The 14,071-nt window shown below is 71.8% G+C and overlaps 3 protein-coding genes across 3 annotated transcripts; 1 reads left to right on the top strand and 2 right to left on the bottom strand.

The window, feature by feature from the left end:
* Positions 1 to 2,399: 2,399 nt before the first annotated feature.
* TMED3 (transmembrane p24 trafficking protein 3) lies at positions 2,400 to 3,977 on the top strand. Its single transcript, XM_088522912.1, has 3 exons — positions 2,400 to 2,565; positions 3,098 to 3,346; positions 3,733 to 3,977. The coding sequence occupies exons 1-3, from the start codon at positions 2,413 to 2,415 to the stop codon at positions 3,967 to 3,969; spliced, it is 639 nt and encodes a 212-aa protein (XP_088379038.1). The 5' UTR covers positions 2,400 to 2,412; the 3' UTR covers positions 3,970 to 3,977.
* A 2,013-nt stretch (positions 3,978 to 5,990) lies between these two features.
* LOC148596363 (gonadotropin-releasing hormone II receptor-like) lies at positions 5,991 to 7,811 on the bottom strand. The gene is made up of 4 exons (XM_088520782.1): positions 7,772 to 7,811; positions 6,782 to 7,329; positions 6,497 to 6,701; positions 5,991 to 6,418 (listed from the first exon to the last, which is right to left on the bottom strand). Exons 1-4 carry the CDS (start codon positions 7,809 to 7,811, stop codon positions 5,991 to 5,993), a joined length of 1,221 nt encoding a protein of 406 aa, XP_088376908.1.
* A 976-nt stretch (positions 7,812 to 8,787) lies between these two features.
* Positions 8,788 to 10,317, bottom strand: LOC148596362 (uncharacterized). Its single transcript, XM_088520775.1, has 2 exons — positions 9,220 to 10,317; positions 8,788 to 8,850 (listed from the first exon to the last, which is right to left on the bottom strand). The coding sequence occupies exons 1-2, from the start codon at positions 10,315 to 10,317 to the stop codon at positions 8,788 to 8,790; spliced, it is 1,161 nt and encodes a 386-aa protein (XP_088376901.1).
* Positions 10,318 to 14,071: the final 3,754 nt, after the last annotated feature.

The raw sequence follows: 14,071 nt of genomic DNA, 5'->3' as shown, positions 1-14,071 counted from the left end.
GGGGCTCCTCGTGACGGTGCCATCCGCGCTGGCCGCTGCGCCGCGGCGCCGTGTCCGCGGTCCGTCCGGCAGCGCCGTGCGGGAGCAGCCTGCGGCACGTGGCCCTTCGGAGCGCCGGGCAGCCCCTGCCCCGCGGCCTCCCCGGGCACGCGGGGACGTCCCTGCCGCGCCGGGACCTGCAGCCGCTGGCAACGGCACCAACCCCCCGCACGGAACCGCCTCGGAGAGGAAGAGCAGCCCACGGCCCTGTGCTATTAACTCAGCGAATGTTTGGGATCTGCAGCCTACCTGAAACGCTGTGCCGCTACATTAAACCCAAGTGAGAACAACTCCTGCGGGTTTAGTCAATGAAATCTCACACGTCCCCGCGCCCACGGGAACGGCGGCGCCGCGGCGCTCCGGCACCGGCGGCAGCAGCTCCACGCGCGGCTCTGCCCGGGCCAGCGCGCGCAGCCCCGTTAACCCAGCGCCACCGTCACCCACGCGAGCTGCGCCCTGGCCCGGGCCCTCCTGCGGCTGCTGCAGGACGCGCGCAGCGAGCAGCGCTGCTCCTCCCTTCCAGCTGCACCAGAATGTCCTTTAAAAGTGCATTTTAGATTTAAATACAGTATTTAGATTAAAGGTGGGCTTATATTTTTACAGCCATAAAGTTTATACTTTCCATAATTCAAATGTCTTATATAATGAATTTCAGGCATATTTTACCTATAACAATGATGTTGGTCTTATATTTTAGATTGTGAATTTGAATCCTATAGTCCACTTTTTTTTTTTCTTCATTTCTAAATATTCCAAAATCTGGTGGGTTTTTAAAGTAATATTCGATGTCGTTTGTTAGTGACCTAAGACAAGAGTGCCTGCAAGGTGCAGGCTACGTGTAACGAGCTTCCCGCACTCTGCGCACTGGAGCCGCAATGGGACAGGCGCTCCCTTATTGGAATATACAGGAATACTTTAATTGACTTACCTAAATGAGCGTGTGTGCGCGTGTGTGCATACAGACACATAAAAATGCAAAAAGGAGGTTGCAGATAGTGTCATGTAATAGCATAGGTTTTTAAAAAAATATTATTATATTAATAAAAAAGTTTAGGATTGTCCTTAAGCTCAGCACTGTGCTTTCCCGAGTTATGAATGATTTTCCTCTGTGGCTGCCCTGTGTTCGGAGCAGTCAGTCATCGGACATGCGGAGCATGGATGGATGGAGGGCCGGGTCGGGGCCGCAGCACCGGGGCAGCGGCAGGGGCAGCGGCAGGGGCAGCTCCGTGTCGGCCTGGCCCGCGTGGGAGTCCCCACCCCGAGGGGACCACAGCCCTGGGGAGCTCCCCCCAGCTCCCCCCAGCCCCAAGCACCATCCCACGGCCAGTGCCCAGGGCTCATTCCCTGCTGCTTGGAGCCCCAGGCCTGGATGCTGCAGGTCGGAGCATCAGCCTGGCCCCCAGTGCCCTGACCCCCATCCCAGTGCACATCCCAGAGCCCAGAGTCCTGGGACAGGTCCCCAGTGCCCTGAGCACCATCCCCAGTGCCTGGAGCCTCGGGACAGGTCTCACCATTCAGAGCCCCATCCCAGACTCCAGTGCCCAGGGCACCAGGGCCGGTTCTACAGCCCCCAGCCCCATCCCGGGCCCTGCAGCCCCCAGCTCCATCCCCATTTCCCATGGCCCCAAGCGCTGTGTGAGTCCCCGTCCCCATCCTTGTCTCCTCAGCCCCATCCTGGACCCTACAGCGCCCAGCTCCATCCCAGTTTCCTGCGGTCCCAAGCACTGTGCAAGTCCCTGTCCCCATTCTGGTCTCCCCAGCCCCATCCCAGTCTCCCCATCCCAGTCCTCGCGGTCCCCAGCTTCATCCCGGCCTCCCCAGCCCTGTCCCGGTCTCCTTGTCCCGGTCCCCGCGGTCCCCAGCCCCATCCCGGTCCCCGCGGTCCCCAGCCTTGTCCTGGTCTCCCCATCCCGGTCTCCCCAACCCTGTCCCGGTCTCCTCGTCCCAGTCCCCGCGGTCCCCAGCCCCATCCCAGTCTTCCCAGCCCCATCCCGGTCCCCGCGGTCCCCAGCCTTGTCCCGGTCTCCCCATCCCAGTCTCCCCATCCCGGTCCCCGCGGTCCCCAGCCTTGTCCCGGTCTCCCCATCCCGGTCTCCCCATCCCGGTCTCCCCAGCCCTGTCCCAGCCTCCCCATCCCGGTCCCCGCGGTCCCCAGCCCCGCCCCGGTCTCTTCATCCCCGTCCCCAGCCTTGCCGCGGTCCCCCCAGCCCCGTTCCGGTCCCCGAGCGCCGCCCCGGTGCGGCCCCCGGCACCTCCCCCGGCGCCGCCGCGCGGCCCCGCCCGCTGCCGCGTCCCGGCGTCGCGGCCGGAAGAGCGGCGGGGCCGGCCCGGCTGCCACGTCAGGCGGGGGCGGGCGGCGGGCGCGACGCCGCGATGATGGGCGCGTGGGCGCTGGCGGTGCTGCTGGGCGCGCTGCAGGCGGGCCGCGCCGCCGGCACCGAGCTCACCTTCGAGCTGCCCGACAGCGCCCGGCAGTGCTTCCACCAGGAGCTGCAGCGCGGCGTCAAGTTCACGCTGGACTACCAGGTACGGCCCGGCCCGGCACGGCACGGCGCGGCACGGAGCCCCGATCGGCCCGGCGCCCCGATCGGCGCGGCCCGGCCCGCCGGGCGCCCCTGCCCGCGCACCCCGACCCGCTCCCTGCCGCTGCTGCCCTGCACCTGCTCGTGCACCCTGCGCCACAGCCCTGCACATCCAGCGCTGCCCCTGCCCACGCTCTGGGCCCGAGCCCTGTCCCTGCTCCTGCTCCCACCCGTGTCCCCCGCGCGCCCCACGGCCCTGCCCGGGCTCCGCGTGCACCGGCGCTCCCGCCCAGCCGGATCTCCCCCGCCCCCGTGCCGCCCCGGAGCCGTTCCCGGCCTGGCCGCGCGTCCAGCTGCGTGGCTGGAGGCACCGCGGCGCCCGGAACGCCCAAAGCTGCGGCAGGTGCCGGAGCCTCCGCTGCAGCGCCCGGGATCCGGCGGGAGCTGCGGCCCCGCGGGGCGCAGAGCTGAGCCCCGTGAGCAGAGGTGCTCCCAGGGCAGCTCCACGGGTGCCATCCATGCATCCCGCCCTGCAGGTGATCACGGGGGGACACTATGATGTGGACTGCTACGTGGAGGACCCCAATGGCAAGACCATCTACAAGGAGACCAAGAAGCAGTACGATAGCTTCCCGCACCACACCGAGGTCGAGGGCGTCTACACCTTCTGCTTCAGCAACGAGTTCTCCACCTTCTCGCACAAAACCGTCTACTTCGACTTGCAGGTGGGCGATGAGCCGCCCATCCTGCCCGCCATGAGCAACCGAGTCACCGCCTTGACGCAGGTTAGTCGGGCGCCGCGACGTCCTTCGCGCGCCAGGAAGCAGCTCCCGCTTGTGGCCAAACGGCCCAAAGCCGCAGGCGGCCGGGCAGGACCCGTCCCCTCCCTGTGCCAAAAGCAGAAGTGCCCGGGGCTGCTGTGGTGGCGGCTGCCACCGTGTCCTGGAGCGAGCGCAGAGCGCGCAGGGACGGGTGTCGAAGGGGGGCTGCGCTTGGAGCTGGCGTCCACCCCCTCCCCAAAATCCGAGCCCAATGCAGGCGCCTGGGGGGCTCTTGCCCGCCCTCCCCGGGTCTCCCCGTCCTGCCCAGCGGCACAGGGAGCAGCCGCCCGTCCCGGCCGCCCGGGGATGCTCCCCAGCCACACGTGCCGGGGCCGTGTCTGTGCCCGCAGATGGAGTCCGCCTGCGTCACCATCCACGAGGCCCTGAACACGGTGATAGACTCGCAGACCCACTACCGCCTGCGGGAAGCGCAGGACCGCAGCCGCGCCGAGGACCTCAACGGCCGCGTGTCCTACTGGTCCGTCGGGGAGACCCTCATCCTCTTCGTGGTCAGCGTTGGCCAAGTGATGCTGCTCAAGAGCTTCTTCACCGAAAAGCGGCCGGGCGGCAGCGGGACCGGCACCTAGGGCCGGAGCCTGGGCCCATGCCCAGACCGGCACAGCAGCAGGACGCAGGAGGGAGCAGATGGACAGACAGCGTCTCCGGGTCACACGTCACCGCTGTCCTGTGCACGGCCTCCCCCTGCCCCTCCAGAGTCCAGGGTAACCGTGCAGTGCCCAGCACGGCCCCTGGGTGCTCGAGGGGCACGGGGCAGAGCAGCCCCCATAGTGTCCTGGGCTGTCCCCTTAGCCTGAGGGACGTGACCCTGCATCCAGAGCAGGGGCCACCTCCGTCCCCAGCGCTGCCCAGCACGGCGGGGCCGCGGGAGCCCTTGGGAGCTTGGAGCGGGCACGTGCCCAACCTCACAAGCCTGAGGGAGCCTGCGGCCAGCGGGAGCCCCCAGCCCCTGCCCTGCCACGACTGCAACCCCCCAGGATAGCCCCAAACACGGTCCCTCCTGCCCCCGGCCTGCAGGGACCCCGTCAGCACCCGCGACCCTTCGGAGACAGGAGCGCGCACGGCGCTCGCTCCTGCTGCAGAGCCACTGCGCTCTCCCGCTGCTTCCCCTCCTCGCAATAAACCTGTGCGATCGTGGTCCCCGCTCCCAATACCTCCCAGGCGCGGGCAGCGAGGGCCGTGCTCCCCCGGTGCTCCGGGAGCACCGTCCCCCGTGCACGGCATGGTCTGTGTGCGCCGCGCACCCACGCAGCTCCCCTGCCGCGCGGGACGGAGCCAGGCGCCCTCCAGCCTTGCAGGGGGCTGCACGTGCACAGCAGCGTGCGGAGCTGCAGCGCCGGAGCAGCGCGGAGCCGTCGTGCCAGCGCGGCACAGAGCAGCAGAGGGAGCTCCGCGAGCGCGGACGGGAGCAGCGCCTGCCTCCAGCCCGGCTGCTCTCAGGGCTGCGCGTCCGTCCTGCACAGCAGCTCGGAGCATGCACGACCATCCCCTGCACAGCAGCTTGGGGCTGGGTGTCCATTCCCTGCACAGCAGCTTGGAGCTGGGTGTCCATCCTGCTCAGCAGCTGGGGCTGGGTGTCCATCCCCTGCGCAGCAGCTTGGAGCTACACAACCGTCCCCTGCACAGCAGCTCAGGACTGGGTGTCCATTCCCTGCACAGCAGCTCGGGGCTGGGTGTCCATTCCCTGCACAGCAGCTCGGAGCTGAGCGTCCGTCCTGCACAGCAGCTCGGGGCTGGGTGTCCGTCCTGCAGCGCCGGAGCTGCCTCCTGGCTGCAGTGCCGCTGCCCTTGGGCGCTCGCTGCCTCCCCTGCACCGGTCTGCAGGCGCACCTGCCGCTGTCCCCCAGCACGTGCCGGGCTGGCGCCGTGCGGCGTGGGGACCCTGGGTCCCAGCGCAGCAGTGCGCGAGGGGGTCACACCAGGGGGTTATCCCAGGCGCTCCCGGGACTGCGGAACACAGCGGTCCCCACGCAGGCCGTGTTCCCTGCAGCTCCCCGTCCACCGTCCCCTCCACCAGCGCCGCTGCCCGCGGAGCCGCTGCTGCGGGACGAGGACAGGGACCAGGAGCGCTGCCCCGTGCAGAGCCCCTGTCCTCAGCCGCGGATTCCGGCAGCCTCCTGCCAGCTCCCGCGTGCGGCAGCAGCTCCGGCCTTGGAGCAGTTGCTACGCAGCGGGAGCCGGGTGAGCCCCAGGGCCTCGCAACGACCTTCGGCGGGTGCCAGCGGCTCCCGTTTGCCGCAAGCAGGACGGGCGGGCGGACGGCGCTGGCAGCAGCCGGGAGCCGCTCGGCACCTGCTGAAGTCCCTGCTGCAGCGGGGACAGTGCAGAGCCCAGGCCACCTCGCTGCATGCCCCGCGCTGCCCCTCCAAGCCCCAGGACCTGCCAGGCCAGGGGACATCCCCCACGCAGACACCCAGTGAGGAGAAGCAGCCGGACGGTTTATTGCCCCCCTGAGCTCTGCTGCAGCCGCGTCCCCAGGAGCAGGAGGGCAGCGGGGCCAGGGCACCCGTGCACTGCAGCTCCGGCAATGCTGCATCCTGCGCTGGCCCCATCCGTACCCGTGGGCATGAGCCAGACCCCGGCCCGGGGCTCAGAGCGTGCCGCTGTCGCAGGCGTCGGGGCCGGGAGGCAGCTCCGGAGCCTCCTGCCTCCGCCGGGCCGGCACCGAGGACGCGGAGCAGCGGAAGGAGCCGGTGGCCGGGGAGGGCGGCTGCGGCGCGGGGCCCAGCACGCACGGGCACCGCCGGCCCCGGCGCCAGGGCAGGCTGAAGAGCCCGTACGTGATGGGGTCGACGCAGGCGTTGAAGAGGCCGAAGATGAAGAGGATGTGGCTGAGGGACTGCGAGACCCTCTTCTCCACGACGCGGGGGCAGAACCAGTGCCAGAGCCCCAGCAGGTAGTAGGGGGTCCAGCAGACGACGAAGGAGGTGACGATGACCAGGCTCATCTTGAGCATGCGCAGCCGGGCGCGCGGCATGTTGCTGGTGGAGCAGCGCAGGGACGCGTCGCTGGAGGAGACTGCGGGACGAGCGGGGGCTCAGCGGGGCGCCCGGCGGGGGACGGGACCGTGGGGTCCCCGCCGCACCGGGCACTCACAGAGGCGGGAGCCCATGCGGCGGGAGATGGCCAGGAGGATGCGCGCGTAGCAGCACACCATGACGAGCAGCGGCAGCAGGAAGAGCCCCGCGAAGCCCAGCACGTTGTAGAGGGTCTCGTGCCAGGGCTGGGCGAAGCTGCCCCGCGTGCTGCACTGCGTGAAGTTGTGCGCGGCGCGCACGGTCACCGCGCGGAACAGGAACAGCTGGAAGCGGAGCGGGGGTGAGCGTGGGACCCGCCGCATCCCCGCGGGATGCAGGGGCTGCAGGGACACGCGGCCGGCACCTGCGGCGCGGAGAGCCCGGCGCTGAGCAGCCACGCGGCGCACAGCATGAGCTGGCTGCGGCGGCGCGCGCGGGCGATGGCCAGCGGGCGCAGGATGGCGGCGTGGCGGTCCAGGCTGATGACCACCGTGACGAAGGCCGAGGCGTACATGGCGAGCAGCTTGAGGTACATGAGGAGGCGGCAGGCCAGGTCGCCCGCGCGCCACTGCAGCGTGATGTTCCAGGCGGCGTCCAGCGGCATGGCCACCACGGCCACCAGCAGGTCGGCCGCGGCCAGGTGCTGCAGCAGCAGGCGCACGTGGGAGCGCCGGCCGTGGCGCCGGCCCCCGGCCGCCCGCAGCACCGCCACGTTGCAGCCGGCGGCCAGCGCGAAGAGCGCCAGGGTGATGCCCACGCGGGCCTGCGCGGCGGGCGAGAAGGTGGGCAGCCGCAGCGGCTCCTCGCTGCCGTTGGCGCGGGGGCTCCAGGCGCAGCCCCGCTCCGGGGACGGCCCCGCCGCACCACCCGCGCCGCCGCCGTTCCCCGCCGCAGGGTCCCGCGGGCTCCCTCCTGCCGCGACAGGCAGCGTCAGCACCGGGACAGACCCCCGGCCTGTCCGGGGAGCCTGGGGATGGGGGCTCCGGGGCAGCGCGGCCACGCTCCGCTTCGGAGCACAGAGGCAGCCCCAGTGTCCTTGCCCCAGCCCGCTGCATCCCATCCTGACTGCTCCTCACAGCCCTGCATCAGCCCCATGGCCCCTGTCCCCAGCCCGCTCCGTCCTCTCATCCCTGCTCCCAATCCCTGCAGAGCTGGAGGGTCTCTGGAGGCACTAGCAGGGCACAGGAACCCTCAGCTGACCCCCAACCCGCTGCCCATCCCAGGCCATTCCTGCCACCCAGCCCATTCCCCACCCCGGAGCACCCATCCTGATCCTGGAACGGGCACGAAGAGCCACCAGCCACACGGAGATGCTCCGTGGGACGGGGCACCCCCTTTCCCGCACCCACCTCACCTCCAGGCTCTGTCCCGGCTCCCGCGCTGAGCTGGGCCATGTCCCGGCGGCTGCTCACGCTGGCCCCGAGGACGCCCGCATGGGCTGCGCGCGCCGCAGCTCCAGCGCCGCGGGGATCCCTGCCGCCAGCCCTGGCCGCGGGCGCGCGCGGACGAGCAGCCGGGTGCCCTTGGGGCTCGGGTTGCACCTTGACGTAACCAGCGCGCTCGGAACGGTCTCTCCTGCGCCCACAAGCAGGGAGCCGGCCCGGTCCGGTGCACACACACACGTATGTGCACACACACACACACACACGAGCACACAGCTCTGCCCAAGGCCCGGACCGACACACACGGGTCCCTTCCAGCCCTACATCTGCCCGCGGCCCCCCAGCTGCTGCCCCCCAGCCGTCCCTGCGCTGGAACCAGCGGGGAGGGCACGGGCTGTGGGGAGGGGATGGGGCTGCTTTGCATCTCAAAGGCGCCGTGCCCCTGGCAGCAGGAATTAACATGATTAGCAAGTCATTTCACAGATAAGTGGGGCTCGTTAGCCCTGCAGACCCCCTGCCCCACAGCTCTGCCAGGGGAGGAGAAGCCCCCGGGCACTTTGGCATCTGGGTGCCAGTCCCTTTGAGGGGAGCCAACAGGAACCCTGCCCAGCCCAGGCAGCCCCGCAGCCCGTGGGGGCCTGTCCAGGAGCCCCCCCCAGCTCTCGCCCCACTCATTCCCCATTCCCGGAGGGGCCGTGTCCCCATGCAGCGCAGGAAGGCACCGGCTGCCCTGGCCCCGCGGCTTCCACAGCCCCAGGCGCCTGCCCTCGCTGCGAGGACAGAGGTGACACACGGCGTGGGCACAAGGGTTTATTTATGTACAGTCGTGGGCACCCCCAGCACATCCCCAGCCTCGCACAGGAGGCTCCGCGTCCCGCCACCCCCCGAGTGTCCGAGCGGAGCCGCGCGTCCCCGCGCACATGGAGCTGCTCCAGCTGCCTGGTGCATCGTGAAGCTGCTGGCTGGGGCTCCCGGTCCCGGGTCCTGCTCAGACGTGGGGCTGCAGTGGGAGCAGAGACTCCAGCAGAGAGAGCAGATCCGCGGGCAGCTCCTGCGGGGAAGCAGAGCGGGGTGAGACGGGGCCACCGGCCACGGCAGCGCGTTCAGGACAGGGCCTGAGGGTGGGAGCCGCTGAGCCCAGCGCCACCCGCCAGGACAGCTCCTGCCCAGGGCCAAGTGCTCCGTGACTCAGGGCCATCCCGGCAGCGGAGACCCCAGCGGGCACGTGGGGACTCGCCAGGGAGGACGGGCAGGCTGAGGGAGTGAGCGAGGGGCAGGCTCAGCCCGGCGCGGGGAGGAGAGGGGACCCCCCCCCCGGTGCCCGTGCACCCCAGCAGCAGCCCCCTGCACAGCCCCAAGCCCTGGCCCGTGTCAGCCCATGCAGGGCAAGGACATGGGGCTGTTCCCACCAGTCACCTACCTGGGAAAGCATCCCGGTATCCGCCATCTCCGGCAGCGTCAGCCCTGGCGTGTCCAAGGAGAGGTCGCTGGGCGGCTCTGGGATGGTCCCGGCCGCTGCGCAGTATGGAGGGGACAGCCATGAGGACGTGTCAAGGAGAGCCCCATCTGGCTCTGGGGGGCTCCCGGCCAGTGCGCAGTGTGGAGGGGACGGCCACGAGGACGTGTCAAAAAGCAGAGCCCCGTGTGGCTGTGGGGAGCTCCCGGCTGCTGCGCAGTGAGGAGGGGATGGCCACGAGGACGCGTTGACAAGGAGAGCCCCGTCCAGCTCTGGGGGGGTCCCAGCTGCCGCGCCGTGGGGAGGGGGCAGCCAGGGGCGCGAGTCCATGAGCAGAGGCAGCTCCGGGGCGGTCCCGGCCGCGGGGCCGCCAGGCAGCAGCCCCCAGGCGCATGTCCCCGCGCCGGGGGTCCCGTCCAGCCCGGGGGGGCTCCCGGCCCCTGTGCAGCCGGGAGGGGGGGTCCAGCAGGAGGCATCGACGGCCCCGCGCAGCTGCGGGGGGGTCCCGGGCGCGGCGGCGCAGAACGGCGAGTCCCAGGCGCGTGTCCCCACGCCGGGGGTCCCGTCCAGCCGCGAGGGGGTCCCGGGCGCCGCGCAGCGCGGGGCGGGCGGCCAGGAGGCCCCGCCGCCGAGCTCCCCGCGGGGCTGCGGGGCGGCCGGGGGCGGCGGGCGGCGGCAGCCCAGGCCGGGCGGGCAGCGCGGGCAGCGCGGGGCGGCCGCGCCGTCGGGGCGCAGCAGCGCCGAGAGATGCGCGATGTAGCGCGCGGCGCGGCGCAGCGTCTGCGCCTTGCTCAGGCTCTGGCCCGCGGGCGCCAGCGCGGGCGGCAGGTAGAGGCGCAGGGTGCGCAGCGCCCGCGCCAGCCGCCTCATGCGGAGCTTCTCGCGCTCGCTCGCGCTCTGCCGCGGGCCGCCCGCCTTGGCCGCGGAGCGGCGGCGGGGCCCGCGGGCGGGCGGCGAGCGGCCGCCCGAGTCGGGCGAGGCGGCGGGCGAGCTGCTGCTGTAGCCGTCGGAGCCGCGCGGGCCGCGGGGCAGCGCGAGGGCGGCGAGCGGCAGCGCGGCCATCGCGGCGAGTGGCGGCGGCCGCGGCGCGCGCGCCTTTATGGCGGCCCCGAGGTGCGAGGGGGCCCCGCGGCCGCCCGCACTTCAAAGGCCGGGGGGGCGCCGGCCTTTGAACCGCAGGTGCCGAATTTCACCCCGCGCGCGGAGGCTGCCGCCCCCCGCGCCCCGCCGGCTCCGGGTTCCGCCGGGCCGGGCCGGGCCGGGGCGGCGCGCGGGGCAGGAACCCCCGCGGTCCCGCTAATGGCGTTTCACACCTCCTCACTAATGAGCCCGGGCACCCGCGGGCTCCCGACGGCAGCGCCCGGGGAGGGGAGCCCGGCACCCCCCGCGCCCCGCTCCCCCTTGCGCCCCCGGGCCGGGAACCGGCTCCTGCTCCCCGGCCCTCGGCGCAAGCCGGGCGGACCGGACCGCTCGGTGGAGGAGCCGGGCCAGGGCCGGGCCGGGCTGGGAGGGGACCCCCCGCTGCGTTCCCAGGGCCCCGCAGGTGTCACCCGGGGCTGGTGTAAAGGTTTCCAGGGAAACCCGGCTCTGCGGCGCGAGGAAAAACAGGAGGGAGCGGGATGGGGAGCGGGGGGGAGCTTCCCCGCACGGGCCGGGGGGAGCCGCTTCCCTGCAGTGAGCACAGCCCCCCGTGTCACTATGCACAGCCCCAGGGACACGGAAATGGGCACAGCTCTCCACGTCACCGCGGTGTTCTCCATGCCCCGTGTCACTGCTGTGAACAGCCCCAGGGACACAGCATGTGCCAGTCCCCCCTTGCAATTTCCCCTGAGCAGGTCCACACGGAAACACCCAGCCTGGGACCCCGGAGGGGCAGCTGTGGGGCACCAAGCTGGGCAGAGAATGGGGCTGGGCACAAGGAGCAGAGCTGGGCATGGGGCATAAAGCCTGGCATGGGGTATGGAGCAGCATGTGGGACACAGAGATGGGCATGGGCCATGGGGCTGGATGCAGTGCATGAGGCTGGCCAAGAGTGGCTGAGCTGGATGAGGGAATTGAGCTGGGCACAAGGACCCATGGCATGGGCTGGTCAAGGGGCACCGAGCTGGCCATGGGGCACAGAGTCACCTGCAGGGCATGCGGTGGCCATGGGGCGCACGGGCTCGGCCAGCCCCTGCCAGGGACATGGCAGAGGAGCTTCCCCCTAGGCCGGAGATCCCCCTGGATGAGCCAAGGCTTCATCACTGTCACGCTCACACTTCCCGGCAGTCACACGGAGATGTGAAGTTGCGGTCCAGGGAAGCGCTGCGCGCTGGCGCGGAGGCCGTGCGACAGGGCTCGTGCTGCTCCCCGCTAACCCGGCCGCGCGTGCCAGCGAGCCGACCCTCGGGGCTGCCCTGCGGCTCGGTGGGAGACCCTGGAGGTCGGGGATCTGCACCCATGGGGCCGGCAAGGCGGCTTGGGGCCCTGCCAGCCCAGCCGAGGGCACGTGGCCACCAGCGCTGCCCTCTGTGCGCAGCCGGGGACGGGTCGCTGCTGCCCCTGCTGCCAACGCGGCCGCTGCCGGGGCCTGGGCACTGCGCCCTGCTGCAGCGCCAACCTGCTGCCGGCCCTGCAACAGCCCCGACTTCTGCAGCGGCCACAACGGCCTCCATGGGGTCCCCAGGGACACCGGTGGCTCGGTGGCAGTTATCTCCTTGCAGGTGTCCCGGGTGTAGTGGATATGATGGGAGCACAGAGGAGCGGCCAGCGCTGCCTGCGCTCTCCTGCGCTCGGGAATGTCGTGTCGCCTCCCCCATGTGAGTTCCGAGCGCGCTGGACTCGGACGCAGGCGCCACGAAGCAAAGCGGGCGCGTGGCCATGGGTGCGCGTGGCCCCAGCGCCACCTCGGCCCTCCCCAGGCCCCCCGGTCCCATCAGCTGCTGCGCTGCCGGGTGAGGACCCCTGCGCCCCGCGGGGCAGCCGCTTCCCACCCTGCTCCGTGTTTGGACAAGTGCTGGAGTGCGGCAGAGCCGCGGCGGGGCCGGCTTGTGCGGTGAGAGGGGAGAGCACAGAGCCCGCCGCTCCATGGGCACCCGGGGTCCCTCCAGCCCAGCCACGACGCCAAAAAGGCACCGAAAAGCAGCCCCTGCCCTGGAGCTGCGCCAGCCCCTGCCCCTGGCCCCCATCCCACAAGGTGCAGGGAGGTTCCTGTGCCCAGTGCATCCCAGGGATCCGGGTTCTGGGGTTCCACGGCCGGCAGGGCAGCGGGAGGGAGCGACATCCCCGGCCCTGGGGGGCTCGCGGTCCCGCACCCCGCGCGCCCAGCGCAAGGTCAAGGCCCCGGCGCGGCGCAGCCAGGGGGGCCGCGGCCGCGTTAGCATCTCTCGCGAGCGTGTGAATTGGCCCTCGCACACTTCCCAGCGCCGGGCAGCGCCAATTAAGGGCCGGAGGGGTCAGAACTGACACCTCCGCAAATGGGCCCCGCTTTCCCAGGCTCCCGGCCCCGCGGGCGCCGACACCTCCAGGCCGCCCGCGGGGGCATCGCTCGCACCTGGGCCCGGGGCTGGGAGGGGGGCAGGCCCCGGGTCCTGGTCGCTGTCACTCTGCGTGCTCGGAGCTGCTCCCCCCGGACGTGACACGTGGCCCCGGGCACCGGCACCGCTCCCGCACGGGGCCAGCAGCCCCCAGGGTGGCGGTGACGGACGTGGGACCCTGCGGTCCCCCCCGCGCTCGGCTCCCTGTGACCCCCAGGTCCCCGCAGCCCCCTGCCCAGGCACCGGCCTGGCCCTGCTCCCTGGCCAGGGGCAGCTGGAAGCAGACGGGGGGTCACCCAGGACTCGGGCATGGGGCAGCAGATGCTCCCCGTGGGCAGCGGGGCTGGGCCGGGTCCCGTGTGGATGAGGCTGCTCCGCGGGTCCAGCCGGGCCGGTGAGGGGGCACAGGGCATGGGAACAGGGAGAAGGGCCTGGGCCGTGGGACGCAGTGCAGGGCCCGGGACACGGGTGAGGAGGACAGTCCTGCCCTGCGGCCCGGCCCCTCTTGTGTCACCCCCATCGCTGCTCCGCAGCTCGCGGACCTGGAGCCGCCCGGCTGTGCCCGGGCGCTGCTGGGGCTGGCGGAGCCGAGCGGGGACCGGCGCAGGGACCCGTGGGGCTGAGCGGGGACAGGGACCCGTGGGGCTGAGCGGGGACGGGCACAGGGAGCCGTGGGGCACAGGGACCCGTGGGGCTGAGTGGGGACGGGTGCAGGGGCCGGCGCCTGGCCCGTGGGGCTGCTCCACCATGGGGAGGGCACTCGGTGAAGGCAGCGGGGACCATCAGGGGCCACTGGGGGCCACATCCGTGGGGTCTGTGCGCAGGCACCGAGACCTGTCCTGGCACAGCCGCTCACTCTGCCGCAGAGCCAGTGCTGAGAGCCCCAGGGACACAGCCGGCCCCATGGGCACATCCAGCCCCACGGGCACAGCCAGCCCCACGGGCACACCCGGCCCCACAGGCACAGGCGGCAGAGCGGGGAGGCAGCAGCGTTGCGGGCGGCCGCGCCGCGGGAGAGCTCACACGGAGCCGTCAGACGAGCGGCCGCGGGGCCTGGCGTCGGCCCAGCCCCCCGCGCCACTTAGCACCGGGCTCCTAATGGGCCCGGGGGCTCCACGTCCGCGGGCCCCGCGCGCTGCCCCCACCGGGGTCCTTCCTGCCCCCCACCAGCCTCGTCCCGTCTCGTCTCCCACACAGCCCTTTATTCACAGCGCCCGCCCCACGGGCCTTCACGGAGCCGGCAGCGCCGCGGCCTCGGGCAGCCGTGGGCAGCGCCGGCGGCGGCGATCCCGCGGGACGCA

The sequence above is a fragment of the Tinamus guttatus genome, unplaced genomic scaffold (genome assembly GCF_059628265.1).
Source record: "Tinamus guttatus ecotype Peru unplaced genomic scaffold, ASM5962826v1 Tinamus_guttatus_pri_ptg000004l, whole genome shotgun sequence".
In the NCBI taxonomy this organism is placed as follows: domain Eukaryota; kingdom Metazoa; phylum Chordata; class Aves; order Tinamiformes; family Tinamidae; genus Tinamus; species Tinamus guttatus.
The sequence above is the reverse complement of the archived record's forward strand: the minus strand, read 5'-3'. Positions and strand labels throughout refer to the sequence as shown.